The following is a 21,882-nucleotide window of genomic DNA, read 5'->3' as shown; positions in this document are numbered from 1 at the left end:
GTTTGTGTCATCGGGCATGTCAGTTGCAGAACATCTTCTGCCAGAGAGTTTGCCACCTCCTCCTCCTGTGCCCCGTCTCCGACATTGCTGTGGAAGCTTCTGATCAGTCTTTGTGTCTCTCCATTTGTTCCCACAGTCCCCAGGGAAAAGCCTTTCGCTCTAAAGTGGAGTTGATTGCATACTTCGAAAAGGTAGGCGACACCTCCCTGGACCCTAATGATTTTGACTTCACGGTAACTGGGAGAGGGAGCCCCTCCCGGCGAGAGCAGAAACCACCTAAGAAGCCCAAATCTCCCAAAGCTCCAGGAACTGGCAGAGGTCGGGGACGCCCCAAAGGGAGCGGCACCACGAGACCCAAGGCAGCAGCATCAGAGGGCGTGCAGGTGAAAAGGGTCCTGGAGAAAAGTCCCGGGAAGCTGCTCGTCAAGATGCCATTTCAGGCTTCTCCAGGGAGCAAGACCGAAGGGGGTGGGGCCACCACATCGGCCCAGGTCATGGTCATCAAACGCCCTGGCAGGAAGCGAAAAGCTGAAGCCGACCCACAGGCCATTCCCAAGAAGCGGGGCCGAAAGCCAGGCAGTGTGGTTGCGGCCGCTGCCGCTGAGGCCAAAAAGAAAGCCGTGAAGGAGTCTTCCATCCGGTCCGTGCAGGAGACCGTGCTCCCCATCAAGAAGCGCAAGACCCGGGAGGCGGTCAGCATCGAGGTGAAAGAGGTGGTGAAGCCCCTGCTGGTGTCCACCCTCGGCGAGAAGAGCGGGAAGGGACTGAAGACCTGCAAGAGCCCTGGGCGGAAAAGCAAGGAGAGCAGCCCCAAGGGGCGCAGTGGCAGCGCCTCCTCGCCCCCCAAGAAGGAGCACCACCACCACCACCACCCCTCGGAGCCCCCGAAGGCCCCCGTGCCGCTGCTCCCGCCCCCGCCCCCGCCCCCGCCCGAGCCGCAGAGCTCTGAGGACCCTGCCAGCCCCCCTGAGCCCCAGGACTTGAGCAGCAATGTCTGCAAAGAGGAGAAGATGCCGAGAGGAGGCTCGCTGGAGAGCGATGGCTGCCCCAAGGAGCCAGCTAAGACTCAGCCCGCGGTCGCAACCGCCGCCACGGCCGCAGAAAAGTACAAACACCGAGGGGAGGGAGAGCGCAAAGACATTGTTTCATCCTCCATGCCAAGGCCAAACAGAGAGGAGCCTGTGGACAGCCGGACGCCCGTGACCGAGAGAGTTAGCTGACTTTACACAGAGCGGATTGCAAAGCAAACCAACAAGAATAACGGCAGCTGTTGTCTCTTCTCCTTATGGGTAGGGCTCTGACAAAGCTTCCCGATTAACTGAAATAAAAAATATTTTTTTTTCTTTCAGTAAACTTAGAGTTTCGTGGCTTCAGGGTGGGAGTAGTTGGAGCATTGGGGATGTTTTTCTTACCGACAAGCACAGTCAGGTTGAAGACCTAACCAGGGCCAGAAGTAGCTTTGCACTTTTCTAAACTAGGCTCCTTCAACAAGGCTTGCTGCAGATACTACTGACCAGACAAGCTGTTGACCAGGCTTCTTAGGGTACGCCTGCACCTCCCCTCCCACCCGGACCTCCCCCTGTGTGGTCGTTAGGGACAGAGAGCCGTTGAGAGGACACTCCTGTTTTTGGTGCCATTGGTGCCCCAGTCTCAGCTCTCCTCCCCCCCCACCTTGCCCTGCCTCCAGCTCCCCCAGCCTCCCCCATGCCCACCCACATCGGGACAAGGAGGCATGAGGCGAGACAGACAGTTGGATTCTTTAGAGAAGATGGAGATGGCCAGACGGTATAGCCCATGTGATCCCACCTGTGGTGGCACTGATGTGGCCCCACGCCAGACCCAATCCAAAACCGACAAGGACATTTCACATGACAGGGAAGGAGCACCTGTCCACCCCGGTCATGGCATGGCTAGGAGGAGGGAGGCATCCTTTGAGCTGCTTGGGTATAGGCTGGCCTGAGCCAGAGGAGAGGAGGGCCCGGGGCCGTCCTCCCGTGGGTGGCGGTAGAGAGAGGCCAGGAAGGCAGCAGGAGAGGCCCCGGCAGGCTGGCCCAGGCTCCAGACAGCCGAGCGCCCGGGGCAGAAGGGATTCCTAGTCGCTCAGAGCAGGTGTGGCTGATAGAGCCTTAGTAGATGGGGCAGGGGGCCGGGGGAAGGAGGGGAGAATGTTCTTCCAAAACTTTCCAATTCTAACTCCTTTAGGGACAGCTTAGAACTATTTGCACTATTGAGTCTTCATGTTCCCACTTCAAAACATGCTCTGAGAGCAAACTGGCTTGAATTGGTGACACTTTGTCCCTCAAGCCACCAGATGTGATGGTGTTGAGAACTACCTGGATGTGTATATACCTGCGCTTGTTTTCAAGTGGGCTCAGCACATAGGGTTCCCACGAAGCTCCGAAACTCTAAGTGTTTGCTGCAATTTATAAGGACTTCCTGATTGGTTTCTCTTCTCTCCTTCCATTTCTGCCTTCTTTCACTTCAGCCTTTCATTTCTTCCCCTCCTCCTCCTTGCTCATCCCTTCTGTTCCAGGCAGCCGCAGTGCCCCACTGTACCCCAGGCTGACACCAGTCAGCTCAGGCCCTGGAACTTACTGCTCCCCTACCTTGGCCTTCCCGCCGTCAGCCCCAGCCCCCCTCCCACCCTGTTCTGAGCCCCGAGGAAGCCCCAGGCTCTGCTGAGTCCACCTGGCCCTCGCTCTTCAGCCTCTCTGAAGGGCAAGGGAGCAGCCAGGCCATGCTCCCTAAGAGTCCCCTTCTCCGGTCAGACCCCGGATCCCGAGCCTTCTCAACCTTCCACTCAACAGAGGTGAGTGGGAGGAAGTGGGCCGAATTTTAATTTGGAAGCCAGGGGCAGCACAGAGACCCACTGTAGCCTGCCAGAGTCATTGAGTGGCCCAGCCCCAACCTTGGCCTCAGCCAGACCTGGCTAGCGCGGGGCTGGGCAGCAGGGCAGTGGGTAGAGCAGGTGCAGACGCCCCCCTACCACTCCTCTAAGTGCAAATTCTTGTCTGCTGGACCCCATTGGGCCTCTGCTTGCTGGAGACTGGGTGGGGCCAGTACCTCACAAGTTTCCGCATCTGCACCCGGGGAGTGGTGTGGGGGCTCAGAGGCTCGGGTTTGTTGTGGGCGTTAACTGATCAGTTTTAATTTGGACCCCATGCTTTCATCCTTGGTTCAGGAAGTCCTTATCTAGCTGCATATCTTCATCATATTGGTATATCCTTTTCTGTGTTTACAGAGATGTCTCTTATATCTAAATCTGTCCAACTGAGAAGTACCTTATCAAAGTAGCAAACGAGACAGCAGTCTTATGCTTCCAGAAACACCCACAAGCACGTCCTGTGTGAGCTGCTGCCATGAACTGTCAAGTGTGTGTTGTCTCGTGTATTTCAGTTCTTATCCCCTGGCTTCCTTACTGCAGTGTAACCATGAAGGAGTGAAACATCTTAGAAACCGTCTAGCACTTCCTTGCCAGTCCTTAGTGATCAGGAACCATAGTCGACAGTTCCAATCAGTAGCTTAAGAAAAAAACCATTTCTGTCTCTTCCAGAATGGTTAGAAGCAAGGGAGTTTGCACTGTTCTGTTTGTAGTCGTAGTTGGCTTTTCTGGCTCTTTTTGTATCCATTTGCTGATGCGGCAAAAGCAAGTCCCACAACCAAACCCGCTCTGCTGCCGACCCTCCAGGCTTCACTTCTGATGCCTCCCCAGGGAGGGACGGGGGTTGGAGGAGGGGGTGAGTCCTTTGGGACCAACTCTTCCTCCAAGGACAAAAGGCCCCTGACCTCACAGTGGCCTTGCATTCTTGGCACCCCCGAAGAACTCCTATCCACACGAGCACGGTGTCCAACCAGTTTGTTGTGGAGACCCCATCTGGTTTGGTCGGTCAGGTTTTTAGGCTTCATGCTTTTAGTCCAGTAAAATGTAGCTCCTGGGACCAGTATCAAGAGCTGGCCTCCCCATTGGCTTGGTACCATCGGGTCCTGGGGCAAGGAGAGCTGGGTCTGCCGTGGCCCTTTCCCCCGTGACAGTTCATTCTGGGGCTGACTGGGCGTTGGTGGTCGAGAACCCAGAATTGCCAGCGGCATTTCCTTTCTGCCCTGCCTGCAGCATCCTGGCTCCGCAGCTTCTTCCCCTAGAGTTTCCAGGCTGCAGGTGGCGCCTGAGGCACTGTAGGGTTTTCTCCATTTCCCCCCTTCCTTCTTCCACATTCCTTCTTCCCCCAGATAGAGGCGTCGCTGGTGAGTCACCTTTGGGCGGGGGCCCTGCAGCTCTCATTCCGCCTCTGCCCAGGAATCAGGTTGACAGGAAGTCAGAGCGAAAGCCTGAGCCACAGAAGCCTTAGCAGCTGTGCCAGGCCCAGTTTGGGGCTGTGCCCTCGGCCGTGTGTGCCTAAAGACCAGGGAGATTGGGGGCACCTCCTAGGGACTATGTCAGGAAGGCGGGACTTGACCAACAGCTTGCAGATGCCCACGGGGCTAGGTCACAGAGTCATGTTCAGATCCCCCGCCCTCATTCTGGTCATTAGTTGCTACCTCCTCTCCTGACAGAATTCCAGCCGTCCTCGAGCTCCTCCCACTGGGCCCTGCCCACTGGGGGCCCGTCCTCAGCAGTGTGGTTGCTGGCCTTGGCATTGCAGTGAACTGGAGACACAGCCACACCCAGGTTCTAGTACAGCTCTCTTCTGCTGGTGCTGTATTCCCATAGCAAAAGGCACAGGAGACACCCAGACATGGCCATGTCCCCCAGTCCATCAGTGCCAGACTAGCCAAGTACCCCTCCCCTCAGCTCCCAGGAGGGTGAAAGCTGAAGTGCTGGCCCGGGGATGCTGGCCACGGCCAGCACCTGACTTCCACTCCTGAGACCGCAGGGAGATGGCACCTGTCTGTTAGGTGGTGTCATGCCAGGCTAGAGGCCACGAAAGCTGGCAGTAGGATCTGGAGCAGCCCAGAGTTGTTGCCTGCCCTCTGCCTAGCTTGTCGTTGCTGTGACAGCTGTCAGGAAACAAGCCACCATGTTTGGTGGGAAAGGAGCTTCCTTAGCTGACAGGACCTCCAAGTTTTAAGTAACTTTTAATAAGTGGCTCAAGCCCAGGAGGGAAGACTGTGAACTGAATACACCAGGTGGAGCCTGGCAGCTGAGCTCTGTGCCCCCTTTCTGGAGCGTTCCTGCCAGGCTCTGCAGGCTGACGGGGCTGGGGAAGTCACGGGTACCAGTTCTCAGAGAGAGAGCACCTCTGTGCCTCCACTCCTGGCCGGGGTCCTTGTCGCACGTTGTTTCCTGATGTGAGTTTCACACAAGGATGGCCGGGGTCATCCAGACCTCAGGAAGTAAGCAAGCTGGGTCGAGAGCCCCAGGGGCGTTTGCGTAGGCTGGGGCTTGGGGTGCCCCGCGGCCCCGCCACATCATACCCTGCGCTCACTGCTCTCTGTCAGTGAACCCGTCCACCGAGGGGTTTGTGGAGTCTCCGTTTCTGCATCTTCCTCTTGTAGATGTTGTCTCAGTCTTTAGAAAAGGCACAGTCTAATTGTTACAAATCGCTAGGATACTGACCCCCAGGGTCTAATGTTCCATGTGAAAGGGGAAAAAAGTGAACACTGAAACCCCTTGTCAACAATTCAGAAGGAAATCCTAGAAAACATTTAGCAGAGAACTACATTTCAATGTTTCTGAATGAGTAAGAGCAAGCTTTTGCAAAAATGCCGATGTAAAAATACTTGGAGCCTGGCCTGATGTGTGGTGAGCGCTGCAAATTAAGGGGAATCCAGCCAGAAAGTGCTGGATCTGACTTGGGGCCATCCTGTCACTGGAGAGCCCATCTCGCCTTGGGGAGCAGTCCACCCATGTCCTGTGGGGAGGTCTGCCTGCCTTACCACCGCAGGAGCCCAGGTCTGAGTGTGGGAAGGAGAATGCTCACAAGTGAGTCTGAAAGCCAGCAACTTTCTCCCTCCCCAGCGCCACCTGTTTCTGACTCCTTTCTCATTTCGACAGGGCCTGCCCCAAGTGCTGACTTGTCAGGAAAAGTGAATTCTAACTGGGGCCCAGGCAACTAGTAGGGAGAGGGTGATGTCTCCTCCCAGTCTCTGCCCTGAGAACAGGCCCCTGCCCTGCTCTCTGTTGGGCCCAGGTGGAGTGGCACTCCTTCTCAGCTCGGAGGTGAAGACAGGCCTGAGCACTCACTGTGGGGTGTGACCCCCCCCACTCGCCCGTCCCCTGTGGGAGCCGCTGGAGCGGAGGGAGGGCAGAGTTGAGACCCTCATGGAGGGAAATCTGGCTTTGAGTTTCAGAACATTCAGGAAACTTGAAAATTGCCTTTGCTCTGCTAGCTCCTCCCTTTGATCTACCTGTCCTCAGGTCTTGCTCAGCAGTGAGAGAAAATGAGATCAAAAGGCCAAGAGGTTTGGCTCCTGCCCACTGGTAGTCCTTCTTCCCACAGTGTTTGTGTGTCAAGTGACAAAGCTGTTCTTCCTGGTGACGCTGATTATACCCAGTATCTTATAGACTATACGCATAGGCCTGCTTGGTCTCTTCTATCCTGGGCGTTTGTTTCGCTTTTTAGTTTTGCTTTTAGTTCTTCTGTCCCTTTTATTTAACGCACCGACTAGACACACAAAGCAGTTGAATTTTTATATATATATATCTGTATATTGCACAATTATAAACTCATTTTGCTTGTGGCTCCACACAAAAAAGACCTGTTAAAATTATACCTGTTGCTTAATTACAATATTTCTGATAACCATAGCATAGGACAAGGGAAAATTTAAAAAAAAAAAAACAAAAAACAAAAAAACAACAACAAAAAAAAAAAAAAAACGACAAACCTGTCTGCTGGTCACTTCTGTCCAGGCAGATGCGTGGTCTTTCCTCGCTTCTTTCAAGGGCTTCCCTGTGCCAAGCGAAGGAGGCTCCAGGCAGCACCTGGGTTTTGCACTGTTTCTCCCAAGCTTGAGAGAGAGGCCCCAGGGTGATGGTGCAAGATAGTTCGTTTCAACGGGTGGGCGCAAGAGTGCTCCCTTGCCCTGGCGAAGCCCGGAATGTCATTGGCACCGCCTGGTCCCCTTCGATCCTGGGTGGGGCAGCTGGAGTACCTGGGGGTGGCCTGACCCCCACCCTGACCCCTTCCAGTGACCCCTTCAGAGTGATCCTGTTTGGAGAGTCGGCTCAGCAGGCCTCCCCACCAGCAGGGCTCCTGCTTTGCAGAGTCCGGGGGTGGAGGGGAGATGGAAGGCCTTGTCTCATCTCTGAAAGTGTGAGCTGCACCAGGTAGTACACCAGAGACCCCAGAACCACGTAGGAGGTCCAGTGGGTCCCCTCCAAGAGGTAGCAAAGACTCCAGAAACATCCCTTCCTCTTCTCCCCATCCTACGAGTAATTGCATTTGCTTTTGTAATTCTTAATGAGCAATATCTGCTAGAGTTTAGCCGTAACAGTTCTTTTTGATCGTTTTTTTAAGTAATTAAAAACACCAAAAAAAAAAAATCCAGAAACTTGTTCTTCCAAAGCAGAGAGCATTATAATCACCAGGGCCAAAAGCTTCCCTCCCTGCGTCATGACTTCTGAGGCCTGAATCCAAAAGAGAAACACTCGCAGGCCCTTTGGGTGGCCAGGCTGCCCTCGGGCCCCTCGGAGAACCTGGGCTGGGGCAGCCTCCGGGCCCGGTCTGGGGTCTCACGCCAGCCTTCGTTCAGTATTAGCAGTGGGGCCACAGCCTCCTGGCCCGCCCAGCCGGGGCGGGGACGGAGGAGGCTGCTGCGAGGCCTCCCCCAGGTGGGTGTCTGCACCAGTCCACAGGCGTGCTTTCCGACTGAAACCTGAAATCAGCGCTGAGTTAGCCTCACCCGGTGACCTCTCGCCCCACCCGGACGGAGCAGGGCCCACCCAGTTCAGTGTTTCTGGGGAGCTGGACGGTGGAGTGCGAAAGGCTTGCAGAACTCGAAGCCTGCTCCTTCCCTTGCCACCAAGGCCTCCTTTTCCGTTTGAGTTGTCACTGCTTCAATCAATAACAGCCGCTCCAGAGTCAGTAGTTGATGAATATATGACCAAATATCACCAGGACTGTTACTCAATGTGTGCCGAGCCCTTTCCTCGCGCTGGGCTCCCGCGTACCCGGACACTGTACCGTGTGCTGTGTTTGCTCCCCACCCCCTTCACCCTCCCTTTGTCTCTCTGGGGTTTTTCTGTTTGGGTTTGGTTTGGTTTTTATTTCCCCTTTTGTGTTCCAAACATGAGGTTCTCTCTACTGGTCCTCTTAACTGTGGTGTTGAGGCTTATATTTGTGTAATTTTTGGTGGGTGAAAGGAACTCTGCTAAGTAAATCTCTTCTGTGTTTGAACTGAAGTCTGTATTGTAACTATGTTTAAAGTAATTGTTCCAGAGACAAATGCTTCTAGACACCTTTTCTTTACAAACAAAAGAATTCGGAGAGCGGGATGGTAACTGAGATGAGAGGGGCTGTCCTTTTTCCCCAGGAGGGGAGATCCAAAGACAGGACCCCTGCCTATATCAGCTGGAAGCCACCCAAAGACACTAAGCCTAAAGCCAATGGGCCGAATAGCTGATGTGTTGACATTTTCGAAGTCAGAGCAAAACCAGGTTTTGTTCCACTCAGTGAATTCTTTTGCCCACCCCCCCCTCAGATTCTTAGCATCATTATTATTTTTTAAGGACAGACAAGACATGTTCCTGCAAGGGGAGCCAGGACGTGTGTGAGCAGAGCAGCCTTGCCTGGGTAGGGGAAGTTTGGGGCGGGCCTGAGCGGTGTGGCTCAGACAAAGGATAGGCATCTCCCTGAAGACCCTGCTGTGGCCGCAGGTCAGGTATACATTGACAGGGCATTACCATGCAGGGTGGGCATTACTGTTCAGGGCACCCCCATCCCATCCCACCCTGTCCCGCAGTGCACAACACTAACGTCACGTCTCCATTCCCCACTTGCCCGGATGATAAGATGGTGGTGGAGGGGGAGGCCCCTCTTCGCTGTCATCTAATCCCCAGCAAAATTCCGACATGAGAAACCCCTTTATTTTTTCATGGCAAAACCAGACCCGTCTCAGAGAAGCTGTTACCTCCCAGACATTGTTTGGGGCTGATGGGACAGGGACAGGTGTGTGCTCCCTTAGTGCCTGGAGGCTCCTCTGCTGACAGGTGAGGACAGTGCTGACTGTGGTGACCGTTTGCACGTGGGATTTAGTTGCAGGAAGGACCAGGCTGGGACGCTGCCCCCTCCTGGGTCGCAGCAACACATGTCGCCCTGTGCAGAGGGAGCTGGCTCCAGCCCAGAAGCCTGGAAGCCCGACCGAGGGCGGGAGAGGTGTGCGTGGGGCGCGAGGAGCCGCCCGGGACAGACTTAGCTGGAGATGTCTCAGAGAGCCCTCTGTCGCACTCACCTTCAGTTTTTGTGTTTTGGGACAATTACTTTAGAAAAATAAGTAGGTCGTTTTAAAAACAAAAAATACTGATTGCTTTTTTGTAGTGTTCAAAAAAAAAAGGTTCTTTGTGTATAGCCAAATGACTGAAAGCACTGATATATTTAAAAACAAAAGGCAATTTATTAAGGAAATTTGTACCATTTCAGTAAACCTGTCTGAATGTACCTGTATACGTTTCAAAAACACCCCCCACTGAATCCCTGTAACCTATTTATTATATAAAGAGTTTGCCTTATAAATTTACATAAAAATGTCCGTTTGTGTCTTTTGTTGTAAAATCAAGTGATTTTTTCATAAGGTTCTTTTACTATTTGAAAAGATGGGCAGCACGCAGTTTTATTTTATTTTTGTAAGTTTTTTAATACGTGTGAAAGCCAAGAATACTCAGCATGCCTTTCTAAGTGACGCGTTTGCACCTTTTGTTGGGAAGTACTGTATCCTGTGCTGTTAGCATTCTCGATAAATCTCTCTGTGAAAGTGACTCAAGGTCTGGGCTTTCATTATCAGACAGCTCACAGGACAGCATGGTGGTGTTTCCTGATTCGCTCTGGCGGTCCCTGAGCACAAATGAGCCAGCTTTTGGGACTGCCACGGCGGAAAGGGCAGCCCGCTCTGGCCCCCCTTTGGGCATGTGGTGCCGGACGTCCAGAAGCAGGCAGGCTGCAGCTTCCCTATTCCTGAGGCCACAGTAGGGGCATCTTCTTGCTCTGGACGTGCAGCATGTGCCGAGGTGCTTTTGGAAACACTCCACCCCACCCCCAGCTCGGGCTCCTCCTGGACCTACTGCCTGAGACCTTCCCATGGCCTCCCCTGACCTGGCTCCCTGCCCGAAGGGGTCGCCGTCGTCACTGGGGTTTGCAGGCCTTGTCACACCCGGCCCGTGCTCCCTGGCTTCCCAGAAGGCTGCAGGCTCTCAGGAGCTGCCAGCCCTGCCACAGCCATCCTCCAGTTGGCTGTTGATGGGCTGGAGGGGACACAACCGACCGCTCAGAGTCCAGCATCACACGCAAATGTGTACACACCTACTAGAAGGTGCGCTGGAAAGTCCTGGCCTTGAACGTTAAAACAAAGGGTTGAAATTCAACATGTGTGTGTACTGAGCGTCCTTCGTGTCCCAGGGCTGTCCCAGGAGCTGCAGTCCAGCAGTGAGCAAGTAGGACCAAGTCCCTGTTCCCTGAGAGCTTAGTGCATGTGTATGCACATGATAATTTCCCAGACTCGGGTTGTAGTCTCACTAAGGGGTGTCCCCGTGGGAAGCCACTGGGGCTCAGTGTGGCTGGCCTCCTGTTTGGGAGTGGCTGGCAATGGCTGCAACTTCTGGGAAGAGGCTCCAGTGGAGGCCTGTCTGGGACAGACCTGGTTTCTGGAAACAGCACTACATCTGTCAAGGTGGACAGTAATGTGGGGAGGGGAAGAGACAGCCCTCTGGGGTCAGGCTAGAGAGGGCAAGGGGGTGATCAGGGAAGGAGACCTGTTGCCTTTCAAGCGAGCATCCAGTTGGAGAAAGAGGAAGGCACCCTTGCTGCTTTTGAGGCGGGGGTGTCTTCCTCCATCTGGTGGGGGAGGCAGACAAATGCGAAGGTGGAGAAGGGTGCACCAGAGATGCCAGGTGAGGCAAGGGCTGTGGGCAACTCAGCTTCTGGGGCCTAGGGAGCTCTCATCCTAGTTTCCACCTGAGGAACTGTTTGAGCTCAACCTTGTTGCCTGAGGGCCTTGGAGCTACAGTTGCAAACTCATGGGTGCAGGAGCCCTGGTGCAGTCTGGGAACCCTGAGGCATTCTGGATGGCTCAAGGCTACTGAGGTGTGCAGAGAGCTAGACAGAGATGGGCAGGAAGGGGCCACATTGTGACAACAGTGGAGGCTGTGCAGAAGAGCTGGGATCCCACTGGAGGGCTTCAGGAACGACAGGAGGGTCTTAAGCAGGAAAGTGATGTGGCTTGATTTGTGCCCAAGGAAGACCAACACCAGGGCAGGGATGAGGCCTGGAAGACGTCAGGAAGCCAGCAGGTTCATCCCGGCAAGAGGTGGTAGTGAGGGCAGTGGACCTGTGGGGACGAGATGGACTCCAGAGAAGTCCAGGGAGGTGACAGGACAACAGTGGTTGCTGATGGCGGGGTAGGGAATGGGCGAGAGAGACCAGTGTGGGGAGATGTCAAATTGGCAGGGAACAGAGCTTGGTGCCTGGTGACTGCTTCAGAAAACCGGGTGGGAGCGGCCGGCCTCTGCTGTCTTCACAGGGGTAGTGCAAACTGAGTGCGACAAGAGGGAGGAGGGGCAGCAGGAGCTGAAGGCCTGTTTTAATTTAAGGGACGTAAACACGTTTTACGTGCTGCTGGGAAAGAGCCAGCAAAGAAGGAAAAGTAGCAGATACTGCAAAGAGCTATCAACTGCTGGAGCAGGTTCCTGAAGGAGCAGAAAAGATGGGATTCGGGCACAGTACGTGGGTGCAAATGCTCTGAGCTGGAGTGACCTGCTGGAAAGCTTCCAGACCGTTCTTCCTGCACCCAGCCTCCCTGCCAGCTGACCGCAGTCAGCCAGGAGCCTTTGCATGACCGACATCTGACCCTGTCCTGCCCGGATCTCTTGACCACTCTCCGCTGCCTCCCAAATAAAACCAAAACTTCTTCAGGGGACCTCCCACTGACTCGCGTAAGGCCCGATTCTAGCCCTTTCTGGAAGGCCCCGGGCCTTCGCCAGGCCGGCTTTCCCCGCCGCTCAGAACCGATCCCGTCCATCCCTCAGCCCCGCTCAGACGGCTCCTCCTCTGGGAAGCCAGCCCCGCCCGCCTCGCCGGGCCAAGCGGCGCTGCCTTCGGGGAGTGACCGCGCACGGCGCCCCCGTGTGGCCGGGGATCGCGGCGGCGGCGGCGGCGGCGGCGGCGGCGGCGGCGGCGGCGGCGGCGGCGGCGGGTGAAATGGCGGCGGGCCCGGGCACCGCCCCTTCCGCCCCGCCGGGCGTCGCACGAGGCCGGCTTAAAGGGGAAGTGAGTCAGTGTCCGCGGACCCGGGCGGCCGAGGCCCGCGCCCGCCGCGGCCCCGAGAGGCCCCAAGAGGCCCCGGCCCGGCGGCGGCGGCGGCCATGGCCGGGGGGCCGGGCCCGGAAGACCCCGCGGTCCCCGGCGCCCAGCACTTCTTGTACGAGGTGCCGCCCTGGGTCATGTGCCGTTTCTACAAAGTGATGGACGCCCTGGAGCCAGCTGACTGGTGCCAGTTCGGTGGGTGGCGGCGGGCCGGCGGGGTCGGGGCAGGCCGGGGCCGGGGACGCGCGGGCCCCGGGCGCACAGGCCTGACGCCCCTCGCCCCGCAGCCGCCCTGATCGTGCGCGACCAGACCGAGCTGCGGCTCTGCGAGCGCTCCGGGCAGCGCACGGCCAGCGTCCTGTGGCCCTGGATCAACCGCAACGCCCGTGTGGCCGACCTCGTGCGCATCCTCACGCACCTGCAGCTGCTCCGTGCACGGGACATCATCACGGCATGTGAGTGCGCGGCCCCGGGACCCCCGGGACCCCCCCAGGCTAGGGACCGCCCAGGGCCAACCGCAGAGCTCCTCCCCATGGCCTGGCCTAACATCCCTTTCCTTCCTTGGCGTCCCAGGGCACCCTCCCGCCCCGATTCTGCCCCCCAGCACCACCGCCACGAGGCCCAGCAGCATCTCTGCACCCTCCAAGGCCGAGGCTCCCAGCCCCCGGAAGTTACACTCGTCAGCCTCCACCCTCCTCTCCCCAGGTAAGACAGCCCGGATGTTGGGCTTGATGAACCTGAGGAAAGGACCACCTTGACCATGGCCACGGCTGTAGATCCTGCCACTGGTCTCTGCTTGCCTCCCACTGGTGTCTTTATGAAGCTTTTCCAGGTACCCAGACTCAGTCTGATCCTGAGCTTGGCCCTGTCCCAAACTCTGCTGCCCTCCTGCCAGCACCGCCATCGCCAGCGCCTTCCTGTACCAAGGTAGGTGGGTCCTGCACCTCGCCCCAAAGTTTTGAGACAAGCTGCAGGAGCCCCAGCCTTTGAAACCCCAGGAAGCCCCAGCCAGCTCAGCAGGGGTGGCTGGGGTTGGGGGAGCTTGGAGCCTAGGCAAAAGAGAGGAGCCAGGACCTCACCTGATCTGGGGTCTCTTCCCACAGCCAAGCGCAGAGAGCCCACTGTCCCTCCTGCAAGGGGCACACTCCTCTTCGTTCTGCTGGCCCCTCCATGAGATTTGCCAGGGCACACACAACTTCTCCGAGGAGCTGAAGATCGGGGAGGGCGGCTTTGGGTGTGTGTACCGGGCAGTGATGAGAAACACGGTATATGCTGTGAAGAGGCTGAAGGAGGTGGGTGTAGCATCCCGGCACAGGCCCTGGAAGGCTGTTAGCAGACCCTCACTTGCCTGGTCCTCCCCCCGCTGCTTCAGCTCTCTGGTTTCCTAGTTCACGGCCCCCAGACCCTTGCTTGTTCTGGGCCCAAAACAGGTGGCAGTGGGAGTGGCTAGCAGCCTTGGCTGCAAGAGCCTCACATTGCCCGCCCCCACCCCTCCTTTTCCCTGAGGGCCGCAGGATGCAGACCTGGAGTGGACCACAGTGAAGCAGAGCTTCCTGACTGAAGTTGAGCAGCTGTCACGGTGAGCCTAGGTGTCCCTTCTGGCCAGGGGCAGAGGGAGAGCCTTGCCGGGGCCCCATCGGCCTCCAGGACTGCCCAGCGTGGGACCTGGCTCCCTCAGTCCCCCAAAGCCTGCCAGGCCCAGGCTAGCTGAGGGACCACCCCCTCGATGGCCAGATGGAAGGTGCAGTGGATGCTGGGGGCCAGAGTGCTCAGACCCTACTTTTTCAAGCAGGTTCCGTCACCCAAACATCGTAGACTTTGCGGGCTACTGTGTTCAGAGTGGCTTCTACTGCCTTGTCTACGGTTTCCTGCCCAATGGCTCCCTGGAAGACCGCCTCCACCTCCAGGTAGCCTGACCGGGGCCTGGGCGCTCAGCTTCTGGGAGCAGGTTCCACCAGCAGGCCGGGCCTGGAACTCTTTCCTGGGGCCTCTCCCTGCTGCTCCTGTGTGCCTGGAAGCCTAGGTCATAGTGCCTCTAAAAGGGGGGTTCTGGACTCAGAGTAGCTTGAGGGAAGGAGGCAGTGGACAGCAGGTGGCTCTGTCTGGATCTGCCACTGGGTCCCATCTCGTGAGGCGCCCACAAGACACAAGGGCTAACTGCACAGGGGGAGAGCGACTTTGACCTCGCACTGAAGCACTCAGGATAAACTTGCCGCGTTGGGGGAGGTGGGGGGAGAGCCTCCGAGGACACTCTAATTGTCCCAGGACGAATGTGTAAACTTCAGGAGCGGAGGGCTGCCGGGTTCTGTGAGGCCTCCCGAGAGCTCGCTCCCAGCCATGCTCCCATCCTTTCTCAGTGTGCTTTCCAAGGCAGCGCGACAGCATGGTCTTTTCTGAAGTAGCTCACAGAGACTTTGCTCCTTGTTTCCCAGAAGGGGAAACTGAGGCCCAGAGAGTGAAGTGCTCATCCAGACCCCTGGATGACAGGTGGAGGGAGGGTTGGGGGGTCAAATAATGGTGCCCCTCCTCCAGCCTCCCCTCTGCCCCTTTGCCCCTTCTGCCCCTCCAGACCCAGGCCTGGCCCCCTCTCTCCTGGCTTCAGCGACTGGATATCCTTCTGGGCACGTCCCGGGCAATTCAGTTTCTACATCAGGACAGCCCCAGTCTCATCCACGGAGATGTCAAGAGGTGAGGAGGGGACATAGCCAGGCCCTTGGGGCCCCTGAGGGCTGCAAGAGCTGAGTCTAAGGCAAGGGCAGTTGCTCTCAGCCTGCGGCCAGCAGGGAGCAGTGAGGCCTGCTCGCCGAGGCCTGGTGTCCACTCCCCAGAGCCTTGCCCTGAGTGTTCCCGGTGAGAATAGGCCTCCCCTCTCCTGCTCAAGACAGGTGGGGGACAGGGTGCAGCCCTGATGCCTGGGACATCAGGGCTGGGGGCCCCAGGTCACTGAGCACCCAGCACGGGACACATGTGGAGGGAGAGGCTGAGGATAGGCCCTGCTGATGAGCAGGGACCAAACTGCATAGGGCGCTCTGGGAGCTGCTGGCTTGGAGCCCCAGGCAGCCGGGACGCTCAAGCGGCTGGCCCTGGCCACTTTCTGTGGGAAGGTGTCGGCCCCCAGTGCGATTTCTTTAGGACCGGGCAGGCATGAGGGTGAGTGGGTCACAGAGCAGGCCAGGGCCGAGGCCAGGCTGACACTACTCCCTTTCGTCCTCAAGTTCCAACGTCCTTCTGGATGAGAGACTGATGCCCAAACTGGGAGACTTCGGCCTGGCCCGTCTCAGCCGATTTGCAGGGGCCAGCCCCAGCCAGAGCAGCGCCGTGGCCCGGACTCGGACTGTGCGCGGCACCCTGGCCTACCTGCCCGAGGAGTACATCAAGACGGGACGGCTGGCCGTGGACACCGACACTTTCAGCTTTGGCGTGGTGAGCCGCTGGGCCCTCTGCTGGCTTGAGGGTTGGGGGGTAGCAGCCAAGTCAAGACAGGAAGGCCTGGAGAATTCCATGTGGGGCCAGAGGCCAACCTGGCAGGAAGCTAATGGAGCTTCAACCCCCAGGCCCCTCCGTCCCTGGCCCCGGGCCGCTTCCTCGGCCCTGCACATCACTTCATGTGTGTAATTTTGCATTCTTTTTCTTCAAGTGGGTCCTCTAAACTGCCAAAGCTTCAGTCCCACAGCACGTGGCTCTGTCCCTACTGGGAGCCGGACCTCATCTGCCAGGCTGAGGGCTGGGCCCCTATCACCAGAGGCCATGCCTTAGCAGCCCCTTTGGGCCAGGCTGCCCCATCCCACCCGCAGCCCCCACTGCACACGGCCCTCCCTGCCAAGGCTGAGGGCAGCACCATCCCGGAAGGCACTCCTGCACATCCAACCTCGCCCTCTTCCCAGGTCGTGCTGGAGACCCTGGCTGGTCAGAGGGCCGTGAGGATGCACGGTGCCCAGACCAAGTATCTGGTGAGCCTCCTGAGGCAGGGCGGAGAGGAAGGCAGGCAGGGAGGGTGGAGGGAGGCAGGGAGGTGCTGCTCCTGGCAACCAACAGGTGTAGCCCTGGAGGGTGGAATGACCCGGAACACGGTGCCCCACAGAAGCCAGCCTCTGCTGCTGCTGCTGCTGAGTCATCTTTGAAAGTAGGCAGGGTCCCAGACGGCTTCCTTTGCCTTGCCGGGGAGAAACCCGTCTGCCTTCTGCAGATGCCGTAGGCCTTTGCAGACCCGACCTGGGCTGGGGCAGGGGAGGGGAGCCCCGGCTGGGCTGTCCTGGTGTGCCAAGACCAGCAGCTGCAGTGGGAAACAGAACCAGGGGCCTGGGGGAGCCCAGGCAAGGCACAGATGAATGCTCCAAGTTGTAGGGACACCCTCACTCCTTGGTTCCTGGGCCGGAGGCTGGCGACCAGCTCCCCGCTGGGCCTGTTTCCACTCAGTCGATGTTGGTGCTTCACGCTTTAGGACCTGATGCATTTCCTGTGCGTTTGTGTCCATTACCGGGTCTCAGCAGATCTGGGCCAGAACCTGGAAACAGACAAGCTAGATGCAAATAGGGCTGCTCTCCGCATCGGCAGCACACTGGACTTCTCCCTCAGGGGCCTTTGCTGGACCCTTCTACTCGTTCTCCACGCCGCAGCCAAAGCTATCTTTCAAAGACGTGCAGAGACCATGGAAGCCCCTTTACCTGTCCACTGTGCTCGGGACAAAGGCCCAATCCACTATCGTGACCTGCCCTACAACCCCCTGGGGCCCACCACCACCAGCCTTCTCTCTGTCCCGTACTCTGCTGGCTCCAGGTGTTTCCTCCTGGCCCTTCCCCTCTGAGAACTCAGGGTGGCCTCTGGTCCTGTTTCTACCCAGGGTGCCTCTCTGTAGGCTGCTCCCTCTCGGCTCCGCCCTCTCCAGCTGCTTCCTGCCTTTAGATCCCAGCTGAAGTGCTGCTTGCTTAGGTCCCAGATGAAACCCCCGTGGGACCTCTCTGCCTTGGTTTCCACTGGTTTCAGGCTCCTTGGCCTCTCTCCCCTCCCAGGAAGTCAGCTCTGTGAAAGCAGGCTCAGGGGGTTCTGTTTGTGGCTGTATCCCTGGGGCCTGGGGCACCACTGGGCACCCAGTGAGTACTTAATAAACCCAAAGAAAGATCACAGGAGTCAGTGATGAGGGCCTGGGGAATGCCGCTGAAGGCATGACCCCTGCCTGGCGGCCACGCTCATATTGTCTATCCCACAGAAAGACCTGGTTGAAGAGGAAGCCGAGGAGGCTGGGGTGGCCCTGAAAAGCGTCCAGACCACACTCCAAACAGGTCTGGCTGCAGACGCCTGGGCTGCACCAGTCGCCACCCAGATCTACAAGAAGCACCTGGATCCCAGGCCCGGGCCATGTCCACCTGAGCTGGGACTAGCCCTGGGCCAGCTGGCTTGCTGCTGCCTGCACCGCCGGGCCAAGAGGAGACCCCCCATGACCCAGGTAGTCCTGGGCGCAGGGAGGGGCGAGTCAGGAAGCCATTGAGATGCCAGCCGCCATGGGGACAGTGGCCTGCTGAAAACCCCACATTCCTGGCCCTACCCTGTAGTGAGCCAGACACAGCCCCTGCCAGACCTCTTTCTGGAGACAATCTCCCAATGCTCTGCCCTGGCCCTTTGGTTCTGCTTAGGGTGGCCAGAGCCCCGCTGAACCTTGCCCAGTATGTAGAGGCGAAAGGCATTTACTGCGCCCCCTTCTGGGAGTTCTGTGCTGGTGCAGCCTTTTCATGTCTCCTACCTGGCCCCCGCCACTTTCCCTCTGACTGTTGAGAGTAGAGAGAAGCCCCATTTGAAGGCCATCAGGACAGTGAAGTTCTGTTTCTAGAAGATAGAGAGAAGCCGTTCTCAGTCCTTGGCTTTGGTGACTCTGGCTCTACTTCATTCGTGACCTGGAGCTGCCCTGCCATTTGACCGTTTCCTATGAGGACCATGACTGGTCTGCGTGGCCATGTCTGGGCCACTCAGCCCGAGTGCCCCTCTCTTTCCTCACAGGTGTACAAGAGGCTGGAGAAGCTGCAGGTGGCAGTGGCGGGGCCGTCCCCGGAGCCAGAGGCCGCCAGCCGCCACCCCTCTTCCCCGCAGGAGAACTCCTACGTCTCCACCACTGGCTGCACCCTGAGCAGGGGCAGCCCACGACAGCCCCTGGCCATGCCCTCGGGAGCCCTGGCCCAGGCAACAGAGCGGCTTCAGAAAGGCACCAACCAGCCAGTGGAGAGTGATGAGAGCGTGTCTGGCCTGTCTGCTGCCCTGCATTCCTGGCACCTGACCCTGAGCTGCCCCCCAGGCCCAGCCCAGCCAGGCAGCCCCAAGCAAGGGGCGGCCGAGTGGGCACTGGCACCCCTCGGGCAGGCTGGCTATACTCAAGAGGGCGCCACCCGAGAGTCAGGCTGGGGGAGCAGCCCAGGGCTTCAGCCCACAGCCGTGGAAGGTAGCTGGGGCTCATGCCCGGAAGAGGGCCCAGGGACCTCCTTTGGTGACAGTCCCCATACTCCCCACCTCGAACTGGGGCCTGCTGTTAAGCTCACTCTGTTCTTAGCAAGCTCCAAGCTACTGTCACAGGGCAGGCTGCCTGCCTGGCCTGGGAAAGGGACACAGGACAGTCTGGTGCTGTCTCATCTCCCCAGGCCATGCCCCCAGGTGGGTGAAGAGAGGCAGGGAGCTTGCTTCCTGCAAGCCAGGAACAAGGAAGGCTCTGCCTGGGACTGGGCTCCAGGCCCTGCCCGCAGAGAGAGCGCTAAGGATTTCTGTCCCAAAAGAGAGGGAGCTAGGCTGGAGACCGGGAAGGCTCCTGAGGCCAGCAGTGTCAGCAGGGAGTTCCCAGGGACATCAGCCCCTGCAGCTAAGAGGGCATTCTCTCCACCCCAGGCTCACTCCTGGGCAGCTCCACATCATCGCGGCCCCCGCAGATTGTCATCAACCCAGCCCGACAGAAGATGCTGCAGAAGCTGGCCTTGTACGAGGATGGGGTCCTGGACAGCCTGCAGCTGCTGTCGTCAAGCTCCCTCCCAGGTACCCCAGGACCCACCCCCAGTGGTGATGGGGCTCAGAGCCCAGGGTGGCCCATGTGCACTCTGCAGCTGGATGCCTGCCCTCCGGGGCCACTTGGAACGTTTGTCCTGATGGGGCACAGCCGAGGCCACTGCTTCCCAAGGGGATGGGATCGCACAGAGGAGGACACCCCGTCTGAAGACGGCCGGAAGCCCAGCCTGTCCCCACACCTCCTCTGGGAAAGTGTGTATTCTAGGCAAAGCCCTGTCCCAGGTCCCTCACCTTCCCTTAGCCTGGGGGTGCCAGAAACCGCCCCCATGCTTCTGGAATATACGAAGCCCCAGCAGGCACATTCCATTCCAGGTGATATTTGAAGGGGTGCTGCTTAGGAATAGAAATCTCTGATTCCAGAGCGCACCTCCCCCTGTGTGCTAACTGACCAGCGTTTCTTCCTCCTCCTGCAGGCGTGGGCCCGGACCAGCAGCGCAGGCAGGGGCCTGAGGAGAGTGATGAATCTCAGAGCTGACCGGCTCACCTGGGCACTAGACCCCCAAACCCGGAAGTCACAGTTCTCATGGTCAGAAGTTCTCACGGCACACGAACCATTGGCAGCTCGCGGGCGGCGGGGCAGGGGCTCCAGCCTCCCGTGGGAGAGCAGGTGGTGGGCCCTGCTGCTCTAGGGCTTTAGGCACAGACAGGACTCAGAGCCCCCCAGGCTGGCTGCTGCTAGCCATTGGCAGGGCAGGACATCTGAAAGGTCTGCCTTCAGTCCAGAATTTTCAGGAGAGGAAAGCCGATGTCATTGGAGGGCCATGGCAAGGAGAGTGCATGTCCTGAGGGTGCTGGCTACAGGAGCCAAGAAGGAGAGGAGAGTGGGGCCGCAGGTCGAGTGGGACAGAGTGGGGAGCCAGCTCCCCCGAGGGTCGGGCAGGGCGACTGCCGTCCAGGCCTACAGCAGCAGCCCTTAGCCCTTCTGTTTGGACTTTGCTGAAGCCCTGGGGGAAAGCAGCCACTCTGAAAACAGAGTCACTGAGACCCAGGGCCCTACCAGCCGCGTGTAATTTGGAAAAGGAAAGGTGAGCTGTGGCTGTGGCTGTGGCTGTCATGCGGCTCAGTCCTCTAGCTAGAAGAGAGAGCTCTGAGACAGCCCAGAGAGTCTAGCGCCGGCTCCTGTCAGGCCGGTGTCTGCAGGCTTCGCCGGGGACGTGGGGGCTAGCGTAACATGGCTGCCTACCAGCCAGGCCACCTCTGGGTGCTCCAGATGGGCACCCAGCCAGGTCAGGCTCCAGAGGCCACAGGCTCAGCCTCAGGCCCAGGCACTGATTGTGACTGAGGGGCCACTACCCAAGGTTTGACTGGGCCCAAGGCCTGTGTTACGCAGACAATGAGAGTCCCCGAGAGGGCAGGAAGCTGGGAGAGAGGGAGGAAGAAGAGAATGGGGCTCAGGTTTTTAGGAACAAGCCAGGTTTCCTGTGACTGAGTGTCTTTGAAAGTCGCCCAGGGCTGTAGCCCCGGCTTACGATGATTTTTGTCTGCAAAGGTGAGTCACACTACATGCCACACAGCACCAGGCCTGGTGAGGCCCAAGTTGTCCTGGGGCGGCAGAGCTTAAGTTCCGATCTCTGGCTGTGCCCGTAGGCTTTATTGCACTGAAAGCCTTGAGCTTTTCCAGTGCTTTTCATCTCAGGGTTCTCGACTGTCCAAATCAAAGCACCAACCTCCCAGCCCCAGATCCTCTGACGAGTCTTGTTTCCACTCCCACTGAGGCCCCCAGACTGGTGGCTCATTCACAACACTACTCACCAACAGTGTGTTCACGGGTTGTTAAGTGTTCCCTCTGTATTTGATGGATTTTGACACTATTGTAAATGGTACATGTTTCACTTTCTAATTGATCATTAGTAGTGTATAGTAGTATGATTACGTTTTGTATATTGGCTTTGCATTCTATGACCTTGCTTCAATTCACACATTAGCTCTAGTAGTTTTTTGGTAAATACCTTGGGGTAGTTTATACACACAATCATCTCATCTGCAAATAAACAGTTTTGCCTTTTCCTTTCCAATCTGTATGCCTTTCTATTCTTTTTCTTGCCTATTTCACTGGCTAGGGCCTCTAGTCAAATGTTGAAGTCGGGGGATGGAGATATAACTCAGTGGTAAAAAAAAATATGTGTGTGCTTAGCATTCATGAGGTCCTGGGTTCAATCCCCAGCACCTCCATTTAAAAAATGTTTTTTAATAAAATTTTTTTAAAAAGAAGTAGAAATATCAAGTTAAAAAAAAAAGTTGAATGGAAGTGGTGAAAGTGGACATCCTTGCCTCATTCTCGATCTTACATGCAAAGTGTTGTCTTTCACCATTAAGTATAATGCTGCCTATGGGGTTGTCACAGATGTACTTTGTCAGTGTGGTGAACCCCACCAATTGATTTCCAAGTATT

General features: G+C 57.5%; 2 protein-coding genes across 3 annotated transcripts in view; both read left to right on the top strand.

Annotated features, from left to right (window-relative positions):
• Positions 1 to 9,687, top strand: part of MECP2 (methyl-CpG binding protein 2) — a 60,094-nt gene extending 50,407 nt beyond the window's left edge. For both annotated transcript variants that reach the window (XM_032475616.1, XM_032475617.1), the window contains one exon: positions 137 to 9,687. In XM_032475616.1, coding sequence (XP_032331507.1) covers positions 137 to 1,220 — 1,084 coding nt within the window. In that variant the 3' untranslated portion in view covers positions 1,221 to 9,687. The remainder of the gene's footprint in view (positions 1 to 136) is intronic.
• Positions 9,688 to 12,406: 2,719 nt separating this feature from the next.
• IRAK1 (interleukin 1 receptor associated kinase 1) lies at positions 12,407 to 21,505 on the top strand. The gene is made up of 14 exons (XM_032474602.1): positions 12,407 to 12,647; positions 12,740 to 12,907; positions 13,026 to 13,157; positions 13,276 to 13,379; positions 13,556 to 13,744; positions 13,967 to 14,031; positions 14,245 to 14,359; positions 15,022 to 15,140; positions 15,668 to 15,875; positions 16,337 to 16,402; positions 17,659 to 17,895; positions 18,444 to 18,879; positions 19,317 to 19,460; positions 19,904 to 21,505. The coding sequence occupies exons 1-14, from the start codon at positions 12,512 to 12,514 to the stop codon at positions 19,963 to 19,965; spliced, it is 2,181 nt and encodes a 726-aa protein (XP_032330493.1). The 5' UTR covers positions 12,407 to 12,511; the 3' UTR covers positions 19,966 to 21,505.
• The last annotated feature ends 377 nt before the right edge of the window (positions 21,506 to 21,882 follow it).

The sequence above is a fragment of the Camelus ferus genome, chromosome X (assembly GCF_009834535.1).
Source record: "Camelus ferus isolate YT-003-E chromosome X, BCGSAC_Cfer_1.0, whole genome shotgun sequence".
NCBI lineage: Eukaryota > Metazoa > Chordata > Mammalia > Artiodactyla > Camelidae > Camelus > Camelus ferus.
This window is presented reverse-complemented; position numbering and strand designations above follow the sequence as displayed.

Coding starts and splice junctions, on each gene's coding strand:
- IRAK1 (XM_032474602.1), top strand. CDS start 12,512: ATGGCCGGGGGGCCGGGCCCGGAAGACCCCGCGGTCCCCGGCGCCCAG. Junction 15,141..15,667: donor ATCCACGGAGATGTCAAGAG/GTGAGGAGGGGA, acceptor TTCGTCCTCAAG/TTCCAACGTCCTTCTGGATG. Junction 15,876..16,336: donor ACACTTTCAGCTTTGGCGTG/GTGAGCCGCTGG, acceptor CCCTCTTCCCAG/GTCGTGCTGGAGACCCTGGC.